Source organism: Gopherus flavomarginatus, chromosome 3 (genome assembly GCF_025201925.1).
Source record: "Gopherus flavomarginatus isolate rGopFla2 chromosome 3, rGopFla2.mat.asm, whole genome shotgun sequence".
Lineage (NCBI taxonomy): Eukaryota > Metazoa > Chordata > Testudines > Testudinidae > Gopherus > Gopherus flavomarginatus.
In genome coordinates this window covers 266,692,801-266,713,214 of record NC_066619.1, presented here as the reverse complement: position 1 = coordinate 266,713,214, position 20,414 = coordinate 266,692,801, and the positions used below count along the sequence as shown (strand labels likewise).

Here is a 20,414-nt window from a genome sequence, read left to right as displayed (position 1 = left end):
GGAATCATTAGGAAAGGGATAGATGATAAGACTGAAAATATCATATTGTTTCTATGTAAATCCATGGTACACCCACATCTTGAATACTGTGTGCAGATGTGGTCGCACGATTTCAAAAAAGATATATTGGTTTTGGAAAAGGTTCAGAAAAGGGCAACAAAAATTATTAGGGATATGGAACGGCTATGGTGAGATTAATGAGACTAGGACTTTTCATCTTGGAAAAGAGACGACTAAGGGGGAATATGATTGAGGTCTATAAAATCATGACAAAATGAAGTATTTTTTCACATGCCACCCAGTCAACCTGTGGAACTTCTTGCCAGAGAATGTTGTGAAGGCCAAGGCTATATAACAGGGTTCAAAAAAGAACTAGATAAATTCATGAAGGATAGGTCCCTCAATGGCTATAAGCCAGGATGGGCAGGGATGGTGTTTGCCAGAAGCTGGGAATGGGCGACAGGGGATCGATCACTTGTTGATTACCTGTTCGGTTCATTCCCTCTGGGTCACCTGACATTGACCACCTGTCGGAAGACATGATACTGGGCTAGATGGACCTTTGGTCTGACCCAGTATGGCCATTCTTATGTTCTATATGTTATGTTAAAAATGGTGAATAATGTATTATTTACAAGATTAAATTTTTACTTGTAATTTGTGCCAAGGTTAGATGGGAATTCAGATGTGATTAAAAATGTACAAAATCAGCATTTTAAGGTTGGTTTTTAATTAATTAAATCTACCTTAAGTCTGTGTGATATATAAGAATACTTATCAAAACAGGTTTTGAGTTTTAAAACTAACTGATTTATTAAACAAAGGGAGTATTATTTGTAGTTAGTGAATTAAACCGATTGTTTCTGGTCACCATGTCCTTCAAGATTTTAGCAGTAGCAGACCTCATCTTCCTTCGCCTACATTTTATTCATAGGTTGGAAAAGGAAAACAAGCTTTCCTGCTTTTTCGACTCTTTTGACTTATTAACTTTGAACTAGTCATTGAACTGAACAATTAAATAAACTGAAATGAAGAAAAGATTTTCTCTGCACCTGCAGAAGAAGCTAGTGCTATCAAAATGTAGCTTAGCATTTCAACAATGTCTGGTTCCAGGTGCTTCACCAGTTCAGGGATTTAACTTCCTTTAAAACTTCGGCAGAAAACATGTACTGCATAGTGTTTTGGGGTTTTTTAAATTTTTTTTACGCTTAATCTAAGTCATTTTAATAGATTAGAGTAGGGCCTTAACATAAGTTGTCATTAGGGCTGGCTTCAGGCACCAGCTGCGCAAGCCGTGCTTGGAGCAGCCAATGGAGAGGGGTGGCATGTCTGGGTCTTCGGCGGCAATTTGATGGTGGGTCTCTCACTCCCTCTCAGAGCAAAGGACCAGCTGCCGAATTGCCACCGAAGACTGAAGCGGCAGCGGTAGAGCTGCAGATTGCGATCGCGGCTTTTTCTTTTTGCTGCTTGGGGCGGCAAAAACCCTGGAGCTGGCCCTGGTTGTCATGAATTCAAATGTAACTTTAAATAGGTTTTATTTTTAATTTAGTTTAAATAAAAATCTGATTTTTAAAATTTTCTTTTAAAATTGGTTTTAATCCTCTGTGAATGAAGTATTGTTACACATGCACCACATGCCTAATACAACCTTATCTGTCATGTACTAACCAGACACTCCTCAGACAATCATAACTGGTACTTTTGTGGTTTGCCTTACAAAGAGCAACGATAAACCTGAATATAAGAACTGCTTAATGATTTTATTTTTTTTAGTGTGAGAACAGGTGGTTTTTTGAAAGGTTAGTCACCTGATTACAAGTAACTGACTTCTTACTCTTCCATCAAGACTGTTGAGTTGACATTAATTTAAGACTTAGAGTGAAGATTGTTGTGCAATGAAAAAAGTTGTCATCTCCTCTAAAAATCATAGTGAATTTAGGAACGGAGGCATATGCTATTGCTGCCTGACCCTTCCCCAAACCAGAAAGGGGTAAATGATTTTTAAACTGGGGGAGTAGATTGAATTTCTTCCCCACCCATCAAGCGTTGATAGCAACTAACTAACTACAACACCCTGTTACAGTATGGGACACGTCCACAACCATGAAGAACATTAAGTTGATTCTGCTATAGTGATCAATAGTGAAATAGCTAACAGGTATTTTAGGGAGTTGTCATTAAGATTCAGTATTAACATTTTATTGAAATGAATAGGGATAGCGCAGATTTGACAAATATTGTTTCAGGCTAATATCACTTAACTGATTTATACCTGGGTCTCATTTCAAAATTTATCTTTGCATTTATTATGGCTAAAGACTTACTACTTTCGAATGAAAGCATAGATTCTGGAACATAAAAGGGCATTTATGTGGCAAATTATGCAGTAGCACAATTGCATTATACTCAATGTTTCTGATCACTAATTATTTTTCTGTTTGAAGCAGTTAAAGTGCCAGAAGTCAATTCAGCTTTTTTGTTTGTTTTGACACACATTAAATCAGCATGTGTCCAAAACATTGTACAAGTATTTCAATTTTCCTGTCTACTTAAAACTAGCATCTATGTCTGTGTCTGTTTGTTGTGTTGATGCTAGCTAATGTCTGAATAGACCAAGACGGCTGTTTGGGTAGTTTTACGATGTTGCATTGTGGTGTTATGAAAAATTTCAGTAGGTTTTCTTATCCTGTATTTGAATTATCTATACCCTCTAGTTCTTCATCTTTGTAAAAGTTTCAAAGATGATGGATGGCTTTTGTAATATTACGATCTGCTTTTGCCAATATTTTGCTATATTATCTCAGAAGTTCTTAAGCTAACTTCAGTTCTCCAGGAATGAAGATCAATAATATTAACTGTCTCATGAGATGGTAATTTAAACAGCACTTACTAAAGGCAATGTCATCTACAGACAGAGGCTAGTTCACTCTTCCTTCAGGGGAGGATCATTCTGTTTCTCAAATTAGGACCTAAATAATCTCTTAGATATTACTGTCCCTGTGGCACATGTGACGTATGGCTAATGGTACTGTATTGTAATTAAGTCTCAGCAAAAGTCTTACTGGAATGCAAAAGGACATAATAATACACTTAAAGAGCTCTTTTATGTGTTTGAGTACTGTACAGAAATTACCGAATTAAACTTTGCAACACCCTCGTGAGGTAGGTAACTAAGCTTGCATACTTTTTGTCTAGTGGTGTCAGGAAAAATTTCTAGTCCTCTATTCAGGAATTGCGTGAATAGGCACTATGAGAAGGCCTGAAGGATGAATGCTTTTTTTAACATAGTCGTAACCAAGAATGTGCTGTTAGGAGAAAATTTTAAATGATCATTAATCAAAAAATGAGATTGTTATACTTAGTAATTCATGTAGGGAATTCTGGCTTAACGCTGTCAGTGCTTGAAATATTTGTAACTTTTGCACATTACACATTTTCTACAAAGAAACTCATTTGAAATAAGGCTTTTGTCTCATCAAAGGAAAGACTGGATTTTACCCTTCATTATGTTTTGGCGTGTTGGAGTTATTGGATTTCTTGATGGCATAGTATTAGGGAAAAATTACATATAAAAATACTAGAAAATCTTTTTAGCCAAGACTTTCTGCTGAGGAGTTTAGCTATTACCTTAAACAGGCTAGATGGTAGGTAGTAAGTCTTGTGATTTTAAAAAACAGCCGTCTAACTATTTTGAAGCAGATCAATTTAAATTGAAATACAAATTATGTATCTCTATTTTATTTCATTCCAATGTTTTGTAACTACTTTCACAGTGGCTTAGGTTACTGATTATCATCATTTATATAAGCCTCTCTTTCCCCAGTGGTAGTGATGATGAAGATGTTGCACCATTATCAGCAAAATTTGCTGATATCTACCCATTGAATAACTATGATGATGCAGAGGTCGTAGCCAACATGAATGGAATCCATAACGAACTAAATGGTGGAGGGGAAAACATGGCATTGAAAGATGAGGTATAGCACTCTAGAGACACACAATTCATGTAATCTGTCAAATGAAACTATCATTGGAGACTGGTTTATCTCTTTTTTACTACGGGTTTTCAGTCTCCTCAGGTGAGCAGTACTAGCAGCAGTTCTTCAGAAGCAGATGATGAAGAAGCAGATGGGGAAAGCAGTGGTGAACCACCGGGGACTCAGAAGGATGAAATAACTCTAGGAAAGAGAACTTTAAGGAAAGATGAGGCAAAAATGGATAGTCCACCGCCGTCTTACCCCAGTCAACAGGTATAGCTCACTGAAGTCTTATACTGGTTGTAAATTACCTTTGAAATCTTGACTATTTGAGACTATTTGCAGTGAAAATAGTTTAATTAGAAGGTAAGTTGCAGATATAGGGAGTCTTTTTATCTGTGTAGCTGTCTTTATGAGACTTATATATTCAGCTGTAAAAATAATTTAACAATTAGAACCTAGTGATGACTGGCCTTCCTGAAACCTAAATCTGAGACCTTTTGTAAGGAGTTGTACTCTTTGCTACTGCTGTCTTATAAAGACTGCTTCCTGGCTGAAATAGTACTTTAGTCAGTATGAACTTAAACTGTTGAATATATAACAGAAATCTAGGATGAACTCACTGTTCTGAGCTTTAATGGTGAGAACGTTTTAGTTAAGTGACGGAAAGTGATTTTTCCTCACTGGTTGAAGTAATTAATGGATATTTTAATAATGTATCTAAAACTGATTTGCAAATGTAGGGAGTATAGGATAGTGCTTCATAATTACTTTATATGGATGTCTTGCATGTAGATCTGTTGTGACTCAATATTTTATTGGATTGCTAATTTGTTTACTAAAAATTCCCAAATATCATACTTGGCTTTCTGCTCATCATGTAATGGTTTCTATTTCAATGAGTAAATAAAAAAACTTAAAGTCAGTTATGTGTGAGCTAATTTTTTTTAAGACAGTTGCTACAAATCCAAAGGAACCTGTATGTCCTATTGAAGAAAACAGCCATTATACTCTGTTATAAATCTGCTTGCTTGCATTCATAATGCCATATTCTAACTGGATCATTTCCACACTGATAATCAAGCTTTTCAATAGTTTGATTGTGGAACAAATTCAGTCACCTTCATTAACTCCTTCCAAGCAAGAACCAAACCACTCCTCATGCCTTTGTAGTCCTGACCATAGGAACCACCATAAAAAGGCTTTGAATAGCTCTAGGTTGCCTTTGCTACAACTCTGGACCTGTGAACTCTGATGAATATTGAACTTTGGTTTTAAAGCTGTATAAATGTGTAAATTGCTCCTTACCCTTTCTCCTTTATTATGCAAGACTAAACAATATTTAGACTTGCTGTTTTGTGACATTTAAAAGAAATAAAACAACCTGAATTCCTTGTCTGACAAAACGAGGAGAGTAACTTCTCATTCCTTACAGGCTGACCAAGGTCCAAATACTTGTGAATGCCATGTTTGCAAACAAGAAGCTTCAGGTCTGACTGCTTCAGTGCTCGCAGCCGGACGTCTTCCTGCTGGCCATCAGTTTATGAAGCCAGAAAAACCTGCACATCCTGCACTTCACCTTTACCCCCATATACATGGACATGTACCATTGCATACGATTCCTCATCTGCCTCGTCCACTTATCCACCCGACCTTATATGCTTCCCCCTTTACACACAATAAGGTAAGTGTGACTGAAAAAATGCTTTCTAGTTTCAGGAAAACAATTTTAAATTTGTGTTCATTACAGTAATTTAACTTAAGACCTTATTGGCACATTACACTTAACTTTTTTCCTAATTTATAAAGGTATCTACTCATACATTCTGTAAAAGGGAAATCCAAAATTGAGAATACCCCAGTTCTGATGGAGTTTGGCCATCACTGGATTACCAGTTGCTATCATCAGGCTAATCTTGGTAAAGATTTTCAGTTTCTTATCAGTTGGAATGGATATAGGGACAAGAAGAAATCTTTAAAAGATCAGCATAGTTACATTTAATGTAATATGGATGTGCTAAATTTTAAATTTATATATATTTGAGGTCAAAAGTGAATAGAAGAAAGGCGGCAGCTGTTCCTTTTCAACATTGCTGTCCTGGATTTGGGTCAAAATGATGATACTGTGAATAAGGTCAAGTGTAGAGGACTACTTGTTGAATGTTTTTGTGCTTTTAGGAGAGAGTAAATTCAGCAAAGCACTTCAACAAAAGAGCATGGTTAACTAGCAAGATAAGGGTATTGTAATCCATGTTCATCTGGAGTCAAACAGTCTGATACTATAGTGAGTGGGGCCAGATAATTGCCTGGTTTGTTTTTCAGAAGTTCCTCTGATTTAAATGTTAGGTTTTTTTGCACTTAATGAAGACTGAAACAAAAAATGTGATTCACCCTTGCAGTACAAGTCTGCTCTGAAAAGGGATTCTAAAAATTAGCTCTGTGGAGTGCCACATAATTTTATTCAAAATCAGTTAGTTAATTTTTCATGTATAAAGTATTCTAATCGGCCTCATAAACTCAGTCTGAACTCTGCGAGGTAGCAAACAGCGCCGGAGGGGAGAGGGAGGTTCCTTGTGCTCTCATGCATAATCACCTCTGAAATGACAGGCTAATAGGGTTGTGTAAGTAGTGTGGAAAGGTTAAGTTAGCCTGTGTCATGCTGTCTGGAGTGGCTCACAATTGTGAAGGTCTATCTTAGGGCACACTGTCAGAAAACAGGGCAGACACCCACGCTGGTGTTATGTTCTATAATTAGATTTCACAAAGCCAATAACAAATGTGAACTCCTGAATCATTGTACCAGTCCTGCTATAGATGATGGACAGTCTCCTTAGGCCCTCCGGTCTACCTTGCCACCTAGACAAACTGGACTTTGTGATTAAACCAAAAATCACAATACACTCAGGTTGCTCCCAATCCCAAGAGACCAGTCAATCAATTGGTATTCTCAATCAATTGGTATTCTAGATCTTACACCAATGACAGCTCTGGTAGCCAATTGTATAGTAAACTAACTAAAGGTTTATTAGCTATGAAAAGGAAGTGAGAGTTATTGAGAGGTTAAAGCAGGTAAAAATATATGTACAGGCGAGTCAGTCTGTAATTCCAAATGGTGGCAGTGATAAGAACAGATTTTAAATTTTTATTAAAGTTAATGTTTAAAATTGATTAGAGACAAGGTAAGAGGGAAGGTACTGTACGTCTAGGGTCAGGCTTGAGCTATGAGGGATTACAGGTATCAGTTGCAAGGGTGAGGAGACATACATATCACATAACTGGCATAGACTCAGATTGGGGTTCAAGAGATTTTTAAAGTGTCAGTGGATAAGTGGGCTCGGGTATGCCAAATTGCCAGTTTCCCCAAAGTCTTTTCAGGGTTCTCAGATTGTCTGTGGGGAGCTCTGCTTTGTATCTGATATACTTCCCTGTAAGAGTCCAAACACACAGGATCTTTCCCTGAATCCATATTTATAGGTGCTTTCATAGAAAACAAGTTGGCAGTGTTACTACCCCTATGGGCTTTTCATTTGATGACCAATAGTGAGGAATGCATTTTGAATCTTTAACCTCCGATCATCTTACCCAGTGACCACTTGCTTTGAAATTAGCACTTTTCTGTTAAAATTTATCATTAGCATTCCACCAAACTTCTTTCTCATTTGCTGGATTATTTAGTTACAAGGGCATACACAATGTGAATGTTGGGTACTACATTATAACCGGATACAAATAAGTGAAAACAATGCAAGTAACATCCTATTACTTTTCATAATGTTTAAACACCATATACACTCTTGTACATCTAACAATCACTTTGATCATACTAATACACAAGTGAATTGGCCTGTGACTCTGTCTTGAGCTGGCACTTGGTCTGCTAGTGTCACAGGATGAATCACTTTTACTGTCAGTGGTATGTGAGAAAGGGAAAAACACAGCTTCAGTTTCAGTTTCCAAGTTGTATATGCAGAGCTGGCAATTGGGAAAACTACAAATCTTTAGTTGAAAATGGAGCAGACTCAGAAAATGTGGGACTCTGCAATGCTACTTTTAAAGTGTAACTCTCCAGATTCGAGGAAACTTGCACTCACAGATCTTAGTCTGATTCAGATGGAGGCTTTAATGTCTGGTCCAAAGTGAATGAAATGTGTATTCCTGTGATGAAAACAAAGGTAGTTGGAATGCAAAAATCTTAATGTATCGTACAAAAAGATCACAGAGCACGTCAATTGGTGTATATTCAGATGAAAGTAAACTATATTGGTAACATCTGTAGAAGAGGTGTGAAGTGAGTATATTAGAAAAACTTCAGGGATAAGAAGTAAGAGGAAAAAATAAGCTGAAGAGTAGGGTTTAGTCGGTTTGGGACTTTTTGACAAGAGGTCAGGCAGAAAGGGGGTTCTAAATTAGGGTCTTTAGTATTGTGAAGCAACTGAATAGGCACAGATAATAGGTTAAAAATGATGAGTCCTTAAAGGTTCCTTTATGCAAATATAATTTTTAATAAAAAGCAAAGACCAACAGAAACACAGTATGCACATAACTTTTTATAAAAGGAAAAATTTTCAAATATTTGTCAGCTGGTTGCTCTTTAAAAGCTATATATAAAATGTATATATACATGCAGTTAAGGTACAACCCAGACATATGCATTTATAAATACATCTCTACCGCGATATGACGCTGTCCTTGGGAGTCAAAACATCTTACCGCGTTATAGGTGAAACCGTGTTATATTGAATTTGCCTTGATCCACCAAAGTGCGCAGCCCCACCCCTCCGGAGCACTGCTTTACCATGTTATATCCAAATTTGTGTTATATCGGGTGGCATTATATCGAGGTAGCGGCATATAAACAAACCTGCCATAATTGTTACTTCCGGAGACAAACTTTTATTAGTTTTTAGTTTACATAATTTCTTAGAGTCATAACACTTTATTATAATAACTTGAATATTGATGGTGGAATAACTGTGTAGGCAGACAGACTATTAATTAGAAAATACTCTTATAATTTTTGTAGGCATTACCGCCAGCACCGGTTCAGAATCATACAAACAAGCATCAGGTATTCAATGCATCGCTCCAAGATCATATTTATCCAAGCTGTTTTGGGAGCACTCCAGACTGGAATAGCTCTAAATTTATAAGTCTTTGGGAATCAGAAATGATGAGTGACAAGAACTGGAATCCAGCTACCTTTTTGCCCGAGACACTTCCTGGTGAGGGTTTGTTATAATTTCAAACTGAATAGCTATGAAAACTGCATTATGAAACTGAATGTGGCACTTTGTCTCGCAGTGGTACATTTCATTATCATTTTTGAGAGAGCAGTTAAAGATTTGCATAGACAGGGAGTCATGGTAGCTATAGTGACTGAAAACATGAAAGTAGAAACTCTTTAATCTCATTGCAGGGGCAATTTTGGTCTCCGGTATATATAGAGAAATTTATAGAGATGCTTGCATTTTCACATTTGTGCAGCTACAGAAGGATGTGGGTTTAGAGAGATGCTTATAAGGCAGAGATAAGAAGTAAAAATCCTGAGTCTCCTATCACAAGATCTTGATCTTGTTTCATAAAATTATAGGAGCACTGCTAGACTGGCATCACAAGAGCTGCCACAAATTCCTTCCTTTTGTTGCTGTGATGGGAGAAAAGCTAGAAGAACCCAGAGTGGATGACTTTGATGCAAAACAAGCTTCAGAATATGTTCATGTTACATTATGTTGTAGAATCACTTCCTTAGACCTTTGAATTTATTTTACTTATCATACAAAGGAACAATTTATAGATCAGCTGTCACTATAGGGTCCGGTATTTAGGGGCTTGTCCAAATTGGAATTGTGTACATGTATGTTTCATGAGAGTTCAGTATGCCTTGCTTCATTAAACTAGTAAGTCTGAGGGAATTCCAATTGGCAGTTGAATACAGAAAAGTCTGTGCTGCTTTGCAGCAACATTCCTGAAATCTAAAATATGGTTCAGGTGAGATAGAACAGAGGAAACTTAACTAATAAAATAGTATATATACCGGAGGCCAAAATTGCCCCTGCAATGAGATTAAAGAGTTTCTACTTTCATGTTTTCAACCACATGCATCCGATGAAGTGGGTATTCACCCACGAAAGCTCATACTCCAATACGTCTGTTAGTCTATAGGGTGCCACAGGACTCTGCTGCTTTTACAGATCCAGACTAGCACAGTTACCCCTCTGATACTAGTAAAATAGTAGTAAATGTATGCATGTACCTGCTTCTCTTGTTTTCATTACAAATATTGCATTTTTATGCAAGAGTTCTTCCTGTCGTAAAACATGACTCACTGAAAAACTGTCTTGTTTTGAGACTTTATTTTGCCTTTTGTTTTGGTTGTCTCATGTCTGGCCTGTTTCTAATTTGTACCCAGCTACTAGTAGTATTAAAAAACTGACAAAATACTCCATCCAGGTCACTAGTGGGGAAAAAAAAAGTGAGTGAGTAATCTCCGTTATGGAAAGTCACACCCCAAAAAACACCAGCACAAACTGGCACTTGGAGTCGCCAATAACTAAGTAAGCATTTGGGCTACGTTTTCTTCTCACTCTGAGGTGGTATGCTGTCAATGCCTTTTGCGTTATATGGCTAAACTGGGCATGAGACTCCAGAGCTGTCAATCTTACACATTTCACAAGGTTGAACAGATATGTACAGTAATGCAGTATGCTGCTTATTACCACTACTGATATTTAAGAACACATTTAAAATTTTAGTTTATATGACAGATCAGCCTGAGAATTTATATTTAGTTACACTTACATAGACTAACATTCAGCGAGAACATATTTACTTCAGTAGTCCTACCGGGCCAGTAATAACATACGTGGCTAGATGTAGAAGTACACATCAGAGTTCAGAAAATTATAACATGCTTAAATCTGGGCAAGTGCCATAAACACAATTCTGGTAATTCTAGAAGTCTTAATTTCTGTGTGTTTCACTTGAAGGGAGTGATCTATTAGCACCAGCACTCTCAGAAATAAGACCTGAAGCACTTCCTACTACATCTAGCAGTGAAGCAACAGCAATTACAGATAGCAAAGAGAAAAAAAATGCTGCAAAGAAGAAATGTCTGTACAATTTCCAGGATGCCTTTATGGAAGCTAATAAAGTTGTCATGGCAACCTCTTCTGCCACTTCTTCTGTCTCCTGCACAGCTACTACAGTGCAATCAAGCAGCAACCAGTTTAAAGTATCATCTAAGAGACCTTCATCAATAGGTAAGAACTATAGTGCATGTGAAGTTACTTGAAGTCAATTGCTAAATTAATGAGCCACAAAGGTTTTAAAGTATTATTATTCATATGTATTTAAATGGTTTAAACAGCTTCTTTTAATCAAAACTCACCTATTAATCTTGACCTATATTTTTTCTGTAATCTCTTAACCCAAAAGGACTTAATCATGAGTCCTGAGATTAAGGTTGGTTTGGCCAAAATGTTGGTGTGTGAAAAGGGAAAATACATTTTAAAGATATATTCTTTAAATATGCTTGAATATCTTAATTACTTAGTTTGTGACTAAAAAGATCACTTATCTGATTTTTAAAGAGCTAGATGTCAAGAATGTCTGGTACCACAGCTGGAATGACTGGTTAGAGCTTGTGGAGATTTCTGTTAACTTCCTTCAAAAAATGAAGTAACTTTTTATTTATTTATTTTTCCTTCCAAATTTAGGAGAAGTGTTCCATAATATCAATAAAGAGGACCATAGACATTCTGCTCCAGTTGCACCACGAAATAGCCCTACTAGTTTAGCATCCCTTCCTTCACTCTCTCCTGCTGCACTGTCTCCAGCCACTACACCCCATATCCCAAATCTTGCTGCTCCATCTTTCCCCAAAACTGCTGCAACGGCCCCTGGATTTGTGGATCCACATTCAGGTCTTTGTCCCTCCACAGTTGCACCCCCTACTTCAACCACAAACAGCTCTGTAAGTGCGCCACCAAGTGTCTGCAGGTGAGTTTACTTTGTTCATACTTAAATTTGCATTAAAAATAGTAACCAACATGTAAAATAAATTATCGCTCTTGCAGCAGCATTTTGTACACCATTATAACGTTAGAGGAGGTCTTGTCCATTTGATAGATGAGCAGAACACTTGAGTTCTGTTCCCTGGCCTGCCACTCACCAGCTGTGTGACTTTGGACAACTCACATCAAATGTGATGTTACTCTCAGGAAAGTGTGGCCATGGTGTTTCTGGGGTAGGGTTGCGTTTTTTTTGTCACATGCAAAATCATACTTGTTCAGCTTATAAATCAAAAGATATGTTTCCTCACTGCGTGTGCTGAAACATCACCTGGGTTGGAAAAGTCCAAGTATGCTTTCTGGTTCATTCGTCATTCCCAGTAATATTTTCTACATTTGGGACTCAATAGATAATTCTGTTGATGATGCATAAACCAGAATAGATCCTATCATACTTTGTAATACCAAAATTGTTATGACAGGGCTAGCAGGAACAAAAAGCAGTGACAAACTTTTTGTTAGTTTAGTTAGCAGACTTGACTCAGAAACCATACAAGGAGTATATTTTATGAGAAAACTACGGTATTTAAACAGTGTTTTGACCATAACTGCACTTGCAACTTTTCTGAGTATCAGTTCCCCATTTAATGTAATAATTAACATTTTATGTGATGTTTAAAATTTTAAAGATCTTTGAAAGCATTGGGTGAATTGTGCTGTATGAGTACAGGACATTATGGCAGAGTGATTTCAAAGTGACACTGATTTTCCAGTGTCTGAAGGAATGTTCTAAAGGCAAACTAATTGAGTCATTCTTCCGAGTACTCTGACTTGTTGTACGGTGGTGATGGTTGCTATGGAGGAGGTGGGAGGCCCCAGCAGTAGTTATGATGGGGCAGCTTGAGAACTAAGCAGAGTTATAGCTATCCACTTGAGTTACTTTATATTTAAAAAAAAAAAAAAAAAAGTTAGCTTTGTAACATCTGGCTAGCTTTGTATTACTGCTGTTTGAACTAGAGAAATTATTGAAGTACAAAAATGATTCTTTGTAATAAAAAGAAATGTTTCTTTGAGCATAGGTTACCTAGTCTAGTGCAATAGAACCTAAATTTCTGTTATCACCACGAGGTGCTGCTGTAATGCAAATAATATTAGGCTGTGTAGGAAATGGGATGGAGAAAGAGACAGAAAATATCATGCCGTTATGTGAATCGTTGTACATCTTCACCAGGAAAACTTTGTTCAGTTCTGTTATCCCATCTAAAAAGGATATAGTTGAAATAGATGGGGTTCAGAGACAGGTGATGCGAATGGGGAGAGACATGGAAAAGAATTCAGTATGAAGAGATAGTGAAAAGATTGAGACTGTTCACCTTGAGAAGAGTTAAATAAAGAACATAGAACATGCACTACATTTTACAGTTTCTTATAATGAGACATTAATTATAAGTACTTTTTTCACACTATGTATAGTTACCTTACGGAACTCACTTTTGCGATCTTTGAGGACGAGCTTAGCAGAAATCAAAAAGGATTGGGTGCTTGCATGGATTATATGCACATGTAAAGTTATAAGCATGAAAGTTATTTTAAATATTTAAGGACATAAATCAACCTGTGTTTTTTGGTGAATAAACTTTCCCTGGGCTAAACTGTTTTATAATTGCCTCCTGCTGAGTTTTATCCCTTCTTCTGAGACACTTGATACTGGACTAGTTGGATCACTGTCTGCTCTTTGTTTTCAGCTGATCATGAGACTCTTGTTTGTAGTAAAGAGTTTGGACACCTGTACAAGCAAGGGGGGAGACGAGGAGAGCAATACTGTGTGACCACCCAGCTCTGCTGACCACCAGTGATCCATAGATCACAGTTTGTGAATCACTTTGCTTTAAGAAATGAAAATAACTATTTTCCAGATTATGAATAGAAGTATACCTTTTAGACCAGGATGGATTTCTCTAAACAGTGATTCTTCAGTTTACTCATTCAGTGGACCACTTCATGAGCATTTCATGGAGCCATCTCCCCTTAAAACACCCTAGTCTTATTACTTGGTTTTGAACATACAGATCTGCAGACTGCTGGAATAGGTTTTTCGGGTGATGCACATTCCACATATTGAAAATTGCTGCTTCTGATTCAAATACATATCTCTCTTTATATACAGATATAATATGTTTCTTTTTTATTACATTGTAATAAACTCTCTGTTTTCTTTAACACAGTGATCCCGACTGTGAGGGTCATCGCTGTGAGAACAGTAATACATATGATCATCAACAATATGATGGAGAGGAGAGCCAAGATGAAGACAGCTGTTCAGAGCATAGCTCCAGTACCTCAACATCCACAAACCAGAAAGAAGGAAAATACTGTGACTGTTGCTACTGTGAGTTCTTCGGTCATGGAGGAGTAAGTGTGTTATTAAAATTGTTAAACAAAAAGTAACTGTTTTCAAGTGTGCTGTCATCTGTTGCTTGTTGTAGTATTATAGAATTGGCTGTAATATTAGTAATAGTAAAAATAAATGAGCGTAAATTCCTTTTTTCATTTTTAACTGTAAATTTTACTCCGTTATCTTATAATCAGCTTATTGCAAAGATAGGAGTTTTGTAGATAAACAATGCTTTAGAATGCATTTTGTAGAAGCACTAAAAATAAGCTAGTGACAATAAAACTATTTCACAGCTAGATTTCCAGCACTGTGTGAATTTAGGTAAATTTCCAGCTGTGTGAATTTAGGCAAATTATTTAACCTCTATTAAATCTGTGAAATAGGGTGATGGTACTCTAGCCACCTTTGTGATACACTAAGAACAGAGAAATAACAGAGAGGTTCAATATAAGGGTAGAAGATGAAATGTAAACTGGGAAATTTGTGCATCTAAAAATACCTAACGTGATTGCTCAGCTAGAAGTAATTCAAGAGAGAGCAACAAATGAAGGTTTAGGAGGAGGTCAACTTGAAGAAAAGATTAACAATAGGTGCTTACGCTGGTTTCGCGATGGCTAAAATGGGTATCTTGTAGCCACGTATGAGTCATCGTAAAGTGTAAGAAGAGCTGTGTATGGCTCAGAAGATTGTCTCTATCTCTGTCACCAGCAGAGGTTGGTCCAATAAAAGATATTACCTCAGCCACATTGTCTCTGGGATGAAATCAAGTTATTTAGGCTTGTTTGTATGTATATATCTATAAGTAATGAAAAGACATTGAGCAAAAGAGCAATGCACTTCAAAACATTCTTGCCACAAAAGCTATCAAGCACCTTCTTGGCACTAGAAATCTGCAGCTCTAATTTATATTACTCTGTGACCAATTCTGAAGCTTTAAAGGTTTTGTTTTAATTACGAATTTTTTTATTTTTTTTGGTGAGCTGGCATTATCTAGTACAAGCAAAGCTTTAAAATGCTTCTTTAAATTTAAAAACAAGTTTCCTAATTCTTAGTATTACAAATATACTTATTAGTGAATTATTTTTCAGAATTGTAAGAAAAGTGCACTAAAACACTGACTTGACCAACTTAAAAGGTGTTTTGTAGTAATAACAAAGCTTTATTATTATTAATTGGCTATGGGATCTCTTTCCTTTCGTCTGCTTTTCTTCTGTGCTGAGGGTTTGACTCAAGCCTGTTTAAGTCAATGGGAATCTGAAGACTTATGTGTATACTTCTTGCATACGCAGCAAACATGAACATTTTAAAAGTTCTGTTTAATTGCAGTTTTTACAAATTGAAATAGATACTTTTAGTGTGGCAATCTATTTTAGGGTTTTACACAGCCATCCATTACCATAGTAGCTAATCATCTTCCATGTAAAATCTGTAATAATAGTTAAGTACATAGTGGACTTCATGGAGTCTCTGACGCTTTTCCCATTTTGGGGTAAAAACTATGCTTATGGGTATTAAAACAAAATCAGCCATTACTACCTACATTGTATAGCAATAAAGACAATTCAAAGTGACAACCAACCCAGCTCACTGGATTGGGCTGTAGTTTTAGCCTAAAGTCAAACAAACAACTGCATGAAAGTGGTGGTGGTGGCGGCGGCGGCTTATTTTTTTCCCTACCACTAAATATTTACATGGAAAACAGTGGCAGCAAAACCTTACTCCTTTTTCAAATTACATTAATAATCTGTCAACCACTGTAACTAATTCCTGACCTATCACTGGAAACTTCCTTGCTGGCATTTCATATCCCTCTACCTCCCCACCCACCTCTTCCACTACAAGATAAAAGTAAACAAACAGGTCTGGCTAATAAGACAGCCAAAAATGTGTTGTGATACTGTTGTCTGTTGCATACATGTGCACACAACCGACATTGGGAGTCGGTATAGTTTATGCACTACCTGAAACTTCATATTGCAAAATTCTAAGCTATACTGTGAAACTTTCAAGCCAGTTTACTGTATTTTTTTTTCTCTTGTGGCCATTAGCCACCCGCTGCACCAACCAGTAGAAATTATGCAGAAATGAGGGAAAAACTTCGTTTACGTTTAACAAAGAGGAAAGAGGAGCAGCCGAAGAAACCAGACCAGATTTCTGAAAGAGAGAGTGTAGTTGACCATCGAAAAGTGGAAGACTTGCTACAATTCATAAATAGCTCTGAGACCAAACCAGTAAGCAGCTCTCGGGCAGCCAAGCGAGCAAGACATAAGCAAAGAAAGGTAAGAAACAGACCCATATTTGTCATAAATTATCTCACTTGAATTTATAAGGCATTATGTATATAGGTATTTGTGTGAAACTTTCCATCGGCATCATTTTGAATGGCAGACTACTGATTGAATGTGCATTACTGATTTTAAACTGCCATTGATGTAGTCTGTAGCATACAGGTGTAGAACATAGTTGGTTTAGTCTGGTGGGTATAGTCATTGTGCTGTTTTGAAAGCTATCTGAGTTTTTTTTACTCTGAGGATTTACCAGTATATCGTAGCTCTCTCTTTTTTTTTTTTAATTGCAAATAAATTGCATATTAGAACTGCACATCACCAAAAGGAGGTATTTTTTTAGTGTCAATAATTTCAGGATCTTTGAGTAACCATCCTGGAGTGCATTAATATTACACATTAATAATGAGTGGATGTAAAAATCTAGCATTCTTTACTATCAGTCAGTTCCATTAAAATGTTCCTTCAACCATGTAGCATAGGAGTAGTATGTCTGCTGATGTGGAGGAGACTCAAGATATGTAAGTTATTTGTGCACCTTCTAGTGGATTTGGAAGCTGCTCTGTGGCACCCTCTACTGTGGTCTAAGTGGAATTAAAGACACGTTGAGTGAAGAGCCATAGGGCTTGGCTACACTTGCAAGTGTGCAGCGCTGGGAGTTACAGCTGTCTTCGTACAGCTGTATAGGGAAAGCGCTGCAGTGTGGCCACACTAACAGCTACCAGCGCTGCAGTGTGGCCACATTTGCAGCATTTGCAGCACTGTTGTGAGTGGTGCATTGTGGGCAGCTATCCCACAGAGCACCTCGTCCCATTTTGGCGCCGTGGGTTGTGGGAAGGGGACGGAAGGGTGTGGGTCATTTCGCTTCCTGTCCCAACGCCCTGTGGTGCATCGCTTCACATCCCAGCAGTCACTGTTTTTCCGTCACGTTTGGCGCCATTGTGAGTCTCCCAATGATTTCTGTGTAGCGCGACTTCTGTGGGAAATGGAGCCCGAGCTGCTGAGGACTTTGCTGATGAGTGTCGCCAGCATATCACGTTTGGCAGTTGAGCTGTTCCTTCAGCTCCAAAATGACAGTGAGGAGTCTGACGATATCGAGTCGCCTGACGCGTATGACACTAAATTGCTTGTGGCATTAACGGACATGCTCAGCACCGTGGAACGCCGCTTTTGGGCTTGGGAAACAAGCACTGAGTGGTGGGATCACATCATCGTGGAAGTCTGCGATGACGAGCAGTGGCTGCAGAACTTTCGGATGAGAAAAGCCGCTTTCATGGGACTGTGTGAGGAGCTCGCCCCAACCCTGTGGTGCAAGGACATGAGATTGAGAGCTGCCCTGCCTGTGGAGAAGCGGGTGGCTGTTGCAATGTGGAAGCTGGCAACTCCAGACAGCTACCGATCGGTCGCGAACCAGTTTGGAGTGGGAAAGTCAACCGTTGGAATCGGGTTGATGCAAGTTTGCAGGGCCATTAATCGCATCCTCCTAAGAAGAACCGTGACTCTGGGGAACGTGCAGAACACTCTGGATGGCTTTGCACAAATGGGTTTCCTTAACTGTGGAGGGGCAATAGATGGGACGCATATTCCTATTCTGGCACCACCCCACTAGCATCCGAGTACATTAATCGGAAGGGGTATTTCTCTATGGTTCTCCAAGCACGTGTGGATCACCCTGGGTGTTTCATTGACATTTACACAGGCTGGCCTGGAAAGGTGCATGATGCACGCATCTTTCGGATCAGTGGCCTGTTCAGGAAGCTGCAGGCTGGGACTTTTTTCCCAGACGGGAAGATCACAGTAGGGGACGTCAAAATGCCCATTGTGATCCTTGGAGACCCCGCTTACCCATTAATGCCTTGGCTCATGAAACTGTATACAGGGAAGCTTGACAGGAGCAAGGACCGGTTCAACTACAGGCTTAGCCGGTGCTGAATGACTGTGGAGTGTGCTTTTGGCCATTTAAAAGGACGCTGGAGATCTCTTTATGGGAAGCTAGACTTGAGGGAAAGCAGCTTCCCTGTGTTTATATCTGCGTGCTGTACCCTCCATAATATTTGTGAAGGGAAGGGTGAAACCTTCAGTCAGGAATGGACCTCCAAGGTTCAACGCCTGGAGGCTGAATTTGCACAGCCAGAGAGCAGGGCTACTAGAGAGGCCCAGCACAGGGCTGTAAGGATTAGGGATGCCTTGAGGGAGGAATCTGAGGCTGAAAACCAACAGTAATGTTTGGTGCCTTGCACGGGAGTGAAGTGCAGTGGTTACAATGATTTGCAGTGCCTGTTTTTTTCCGGGGCTACGGTATCTTTCACTTTCTGCAATAAAAAAACCTGTTTTAAAAGCCAAGAATTCATTTATTGAAAAGAAAATAACTAAAAGGGCAGGGGAGTGGGTGGTGAACTGTACAGTCAGAGGTTTGACTAAGTCCTGCCTGGAGTGCTGTGCAATGACTGCTGCACTTCAGGAAGAAAATGCTGCATGGTGATGGGGGTTGAGTGCAGAGGGTAAGGGTCGTAGTTCTCAGGGCTGGTTGGTGAACGTACAGGTGTTGGGGGCAGCTAGTGGTGGTAAGAACCTGGATGCTGGAGAAGCGGGTTTTGAGCTGACATTGGGGCACAAGGGAAAGAGCTTTGGGACTGGGGGGGGTGGCACGGTAGTGCTCTGCCAGCATGGCTACGGGTGACTGGATACAGTCCGTTTGGCGCGCCAGGATGCTTATCAGCTGCTTCATGCTTTTCTTAGCCACTGCCTTTCTGCTGCATTTTTCCCCTCCAGTTCTGCAGGTTTTTACTCTCTCTGGCAGACTGATTCATAACTGCTTTCACCTTCTTAGCTTTTTTGTGACTTCTTCCTCAGGTTTTGTAGCCTCTCAGCAGTCTCTGATACAGCCAGTCGAGAATTCAAGGACATTGTTATTAGAAAGACAAAAATTGAAACATTTAACAGAGAGGCAGCATTGTGTATAATCACTGTGAAGGAGTTTACAGTCTCACTTTAGCATACTTTCCACATACCAAACAGAGCACACAGAACCCACAGCAGCGAAGAAATGGTGAGTAAGGGGGAATGGGTGCAGGAGTTAATCCTGGAAGATATCTCGATGCTGCAGGTCACCTGGGAATGGCGACTGATTGGTTCAGGGCTGTACTGGGATTTCTGTGCGTTGGGGAAAGCAAACAGTTGCAGGGGGAACTACACTGAACGCTATCCCAACATTTTCCACAGGAGTTTATCCTGGAAGATATCTCGCTGCTGCGGGTCTCCTGAGAAGCAAGGGAGAGTCTTCTACAGCAGTGTGAATTCTGCCCTGGCCCCTATGCAGCTTGCCTGTGTGCAGTAATGGTCCCCCCACCCCTCGCGGCACAGTGGCGCAGACGCATTAGCCTGACTGGGACAAGGACCACAGTGGCTCTCCCTATAAACTTGCGCAAGCGCATTGCCCACGCTCTGACTGAAACTTTTGAAGAGATTACTGAGGCCGATTACTGCAACGTGATAGACCACATCAATGGGCTATTCCACATCTAGGCATGCATGCATGCAGCCATAACCCCGGCTCCTCTCCTGAAACATTTTCATCCTGAAAATAAAAGCTGCTTACCGGGAACCCGCTCCTCTGCTTCTTCTTCACCAACAAGTTCCAGCTGCTGCGACTGGCTAGCTTCCTCCTGGCTTGAGAAGAGCTCCTGGCTGCATGCCTCCTGGGACTCCGGGGTGTCTCCCTCCACCCCAGTACCCTCACTCTCGGTTT

The 20,414-nt window shown here is 39.1% G+C and overlaps 1 protein-coding gene across 2 annotated transcripts in view; it reads left to right on the top strand.

Moving 5' to 3' along the window:
* The window catches only part of FAM193A (family with sequence similarity 193 member A), a 108,583-nt gene that overhangs the window by 75,737 nt on the left and 12,432 nt on the right, over nt 1-20,414 (top strand). For both annotated transcript variants that reach the window (XM_050947314.1, XM_050947315.1), the window contains exons 12-19: nt 3,824-3,977; nt 4,071-4,250; nt 5,413-5,661; nt 9,001-9,199; nt 10,964-11,236; nt 11,693-11,975; nt 14,212-14,398; nt 16,430-16,660. In XM_050947314.1, the coding sequence (XP_050803271.1) occupies nt 3,824-3,977; nt 4,071-4,250; nt 5,413-5,661; nt 9,001-9,199; nt 10,964-11,236; nt 11,693-11,975; nt 14,212-14,398; nt 16,430-16,660 (1,756 nt within the window). The remainder of the gene's footprint in view (nt 1-3,823; nt 3,978-4,070; nt 4,251-5,412; nt 5,662-9,000; nt 9,200-10,963; nt 11,237-11,692; nt 11,976-14,211; nt 14,399-16,429; nt 16,661-20,414) is intronic.